Here is a 4285-nt window from a genome sequence, read left to right as displayed (position 1 = left end):
AGGGAGGGAAAAAAGAAATTAGGTTGTATTCTCTTTATAAGCTTTTCTTCTGGCTTTTTGAGACAGGACCTTGCTACTTAGCCCAAGCTAGCCTTAGACTTGAGATCTTCCTGTCTCAGCTCCCAGAGTGCTAGCATTATAGGTGTGTTGTCACTATGTACAGCTTGAGCTTCTTAAATTTCATCATGCATTCCTGAAATCACAGTTTCAAATGTTTTTTGTTTTTGTTTAATTTTATGTATGAGTGTATTGCCTGCATGTAGGTAGGTGCACCCATGTTGTGCAATGCCTGTGGAGGTCAGAGGGTGTGAGGTCCTCAGGAACTGGAGTTATGGACCATTGTTAGTCACCATGTGGATGCTAAAAATCAAACCTGGGTCCTCTGCAAGAGCAGTCAGTGCTCTCAATCCCTTTCAAATGTTTCTTTAAAAGGAAGATAAGCTTCAATTACAATAGTAACAATTAAATTCACTGATACTAAAATAAAATTATTTTAAATACCAACTTTAGGATCACTGGGATGGCTCAGAGGGTAAAGGGCATTTATAACCAAGCATGACAACCTGAGCTGAACACAGGAACCCACAAAGAATGAGACACCCAACTCCCACAAATTGTGTGTGTGTGTATCTCTCTCTCCCCCTCTCTCCCTCTCTCTCTCTCTCTCTCTCTCTCTCACACACACACACACACACATATACAAACATATAAATACATGTAATTAAAAACTTTTAAAAAAACGCTTTACCTTCAAAAAGGACCATACATTTTTCTCAAACTCAGTTTGAGAAGCATCAACTTTTTTCTGGCAGTAATTGGTAAATCCCTGGGACTGCACAACCTGCTGCAATTGGTCTGATCGGCTGAGAAATTCTTTTTCCGTCACCACTTGACTGATGAACACGTGATGCTGCTGCTGCTGCTCAGCTCCCTGCTGAGGCTGCACTTTGACATTTTCAAAGGTCACCAGTTTGCCTCCGAACTATAAAAGAAAATGAACTGTGTCAACCACCAAGATGTAATAAAAAAGCACAGGTATATAAACCTGCTAAAATGATCTGTGACCTAAACATATGCCATTTGTACAAAATTAACTGAAACACTCTCATGCACCACAATCTGTCTCCAACCTTTTTTTTAAATCATTTTTCATTTTTCACAACCCACCTTCCGGATGAAATGCAATTTGTCCCACAATTTCTCAGTCAATATGTTGCATTGTAATAGCAAGCAGACAGCTAATATCTGATTAATGTACGCAAACAAAATAAACTCAGGGAAAGCAGGAAACATAGGATCAAATTTTATTTACCTCCTCTGCAATATTCTGTACTAGGATTAGGATTTTTTTTTTTTTCCTGAAGCATTGGAATTGCAATAGATAAGTAGATATATTATAAATATATTAAATGTTTGTTATGCCAGATATTAAAGGAATGCCATGGCATTAAAAAAATGCCAACCACTAATTATCATTAAGGAATTTAACATGAAAATAAAACTAAGGATAGACATACAGAGGCTGGAGATATGGCCCAGTGTTCCGTCAGAGGACTTGGGTTCAAGTCCCAGCACCCACAAGGTAGCTAACAACTGTCCATAACTCCAGTTCCAGGGGATCCAATGCCACTTCTGACCTCCTCAGGCACTGCACGACACAGGGACACTTACATACACGCAGTCAATACATTCATACACATAAAATAAAAATAATAAGCTGGGTGTGGTGGTACACGGCTTTAATCCCAGCACTCAGGAGGCAGAGGCAGGTGGATCTCTGAGTTCAAGGCCAGCCTGGTCTACATAGTGAGTTCCAGGACAGCTGGGGCTACAGGGAGACCCTGTCTCAAAAAGATCAAAAAATAGATAGATAGATAGATGATAGATAGATAGATAGATAGATAGATAGATAGATAGATAGATAGATAGATAAAAGTAAATAAAATTAAATTAAATTAAAAAATAGACAGACATACATAAATACCAAATAAAATGCTGATGGTATATCACATATGATATGGAATTTCATCAAAGGATAAAGCCACTGTGCTTCTCTAGCTAAAGTGGCTTTCGTTAAGTTTATTTATTTACTTGGTTCTATATAGATTAGTATTTAAAGCTTACATAATTATAACTTAAATGCTGTTTGGTAATCATTATTTTTAAAAATCAGCCTAGGTACTTAAAAATATTACTATTAAACACAATATACATTAAAAATAAATCTGAGGCCAGGTATGGTGGGGCACACCTTTGATCCCAGCACTTGGGAGGCAGAGGCAGGCAGATCTCTGTGAATCAAGGCCAGCCTGGTCCACATAGTGAGTTCTAGGACAGCTGGGGCCATAGGGAGACCATGTCTCAAAAAACCATAAATAAATAAATAAATAAATAAATAAATAAATCTGAAGTGATAAGAGAATGAGTAGAAAAAATCCACATACATTATATGCATATATGAAATTGCTAAGAATAACAAATTTTAAGACTTCATCAGAGCAGAAAACCACTGAACCCTGCCCTTAACAACCAACTCTACCTCCACCAGGACCCATGAAGGAAAGCCCCAGAAGTAACCCAGGGCTCTTACACAAATGTTGCTCATTTGTTCCCTTGCTCCCTTACAGTGCATCTATTCTGTATTTTCACTTTGCTTTTGAAGGAAAAACCCTTGCTGCTTTGCAAAAATAAATAAATAAGGCAGCAACAATAATAATACACTGAAGAAATGATAAAATAATAAAAAAATAAAAACTAAAGAAAACACAGAAAGAAATATAAATTCTAATTAAATACTGCACAGAAGTTTTATAAGGTACTAACAGGATTAGTGCCTTATAAAAGGGCATAAAGGAATTTGTTTGCATGTTCTACTATCTGAGGACACAGCACAAACGCACCAACTCCTAGAAAAGTGAGCCCTTACAAAATACCACATGTGCTGGCACCTTGATCTTATATATGCCACCTTCCAGAATTGTAAACGAAATCTCTTATTTATAAACTCCCAAATTTTGTTACAACAGCCAAACAGACTAAAATAATACCTAATAGCAAAACATCCAAATACATGAAACAAATATTAACAGAAATAACAAGGAAAATAAAAACATAATGACAATAGATGTCAGCTAGGCATGGTGACGCACAATGCAATCCCAGCACTTGGTAGACAGAAACAAGAAGATCAAGAGTTCAAGGTCAGACTGACAGTGGTGCACACCTCTGATCCCAGCACTTGAGAGACAGAGGCAGGTGGATCTCTGTGAGTTTAAGGCCAGCCTGGTCTACATAGTAAGACCCTATCTTAAAAAAAAAAAAAAAATGAACCAGAGAGACATTAAATAAGGAATGAGAGAACGTGAAAAATACTACAGACCATCTGGACAAACAGACATGCTACAGAACATTCCCTACAACATGACCAGAACACAAACACTTCTTAAGGTTCACAGAACACTCTCTGAATATATCACATGGTAAGGTACAAAATGATAAAAATTTTAAGATTGGGCTCTCTCTGACCCGCAGGCCTCTCTCTCCTGGGTAAGTCCATCGCGCCCTCTGCCCCTTGACTCCCCAGCCTCATTCACCCTCCCATCTCCCCCACTGGTCTCTCCCAGCCTGGGTCCTGTCCCATTCCTTGTCTTGGCACCCCAGGCACCCAGGGAAACACCACTACTTCCTGATCCTTTGCATCCAGAGTAACCCGGTTCCTTCTCAGGTCCCCAGGGACCCTCTGGGCCTAGCCCTGCCCTCACTTCCCTCTGCCTCCCTGAGCCTGCACAACCAGCCAGCCACTTTCCTGGACACCAGGGCTGATCTTTCCTCTTCCTGATCTTTTGCATCCAGACCAACCCAGCTCCTCAGTGCAGTTCCCAGGAGTCCTTGGGGCCGCTTCCTGCCCCCATCTTCCTATGCATCTCTGGGTGGAACGGCCACCCACTGCCCTAGACCAGCATCTTTCCTGGGCCAGGGTCCCAGGCCAGTTGAACCCCCAAATTCCTGAGGACAAAATCATTCCTGGAGGGATCCAGACCTTAGGAGAAAGCCTGAGAGCATTTGAACCTCATCTGAATTGGGCCTCTGTGGGAACTCCTAAAGACAAAAGCAATCTGGCCACTCCAATATAAAAGCAAAGGAGAGAACTAGAAGCTTAGAGCAACCATCTTTTCCTGCCCAAAAAGTAAATCACAAAGACACATAAAGTTCACAAAAAGAAGTAGACCTAAACTTGAAGGCTTGAGTCTCACACAAGAATCAGAAACTACAAAAGAAATTCACA

The 4285-nt window shown here is 40.1% G+C and overlaps 1 protein-coding gene across 20 annotated transcripts in view; it reads right to left on the bottom strand.

Annotated features, from left to right (window-relative positions):
- The window catches only part of Sec31a (SEC31 homolog A, COPII coat complex component), an 89527-nt gene that overhangs the window by 42686 nt on the left and 42556 nt on the right, over positions 1–4285 (bottom strand). For all 20 annotated transcript variants that reach the window (XM_008846858.3, XM_017801609.2, XM_008846861.3 and 17 more), the window contains exon 11: positions 749–982. In XM_008846858.3, coding sequence (XP_008845080.1) covers positions 749–982 — 234 coding nt within the window. The remainder of the gene's footprint in view (positions 1–748; positions 983–4285) is intronic.

The sequence above is a fragment of the Nannospalax galili genome, unplaced genomic scaffold, assembly GCF_000622305.1.
Source record: "Nannospalax galili isolate Female #2095 unplaced genomic scaffold, S.galili_v1.0 scaffold763, whole genome shotgun sequence".
In the NCBI taxonomy this organism is placed as follows: domain Eukaryota; kingdom Metazoa; phylum Chordata; class Mammalia; order Rodentia; family Spalacidae; genus Nannospalax; species Nannospalax galili.
This window is presented reverse-complemented; position numbering and strand designations above follow the sequence as displayed.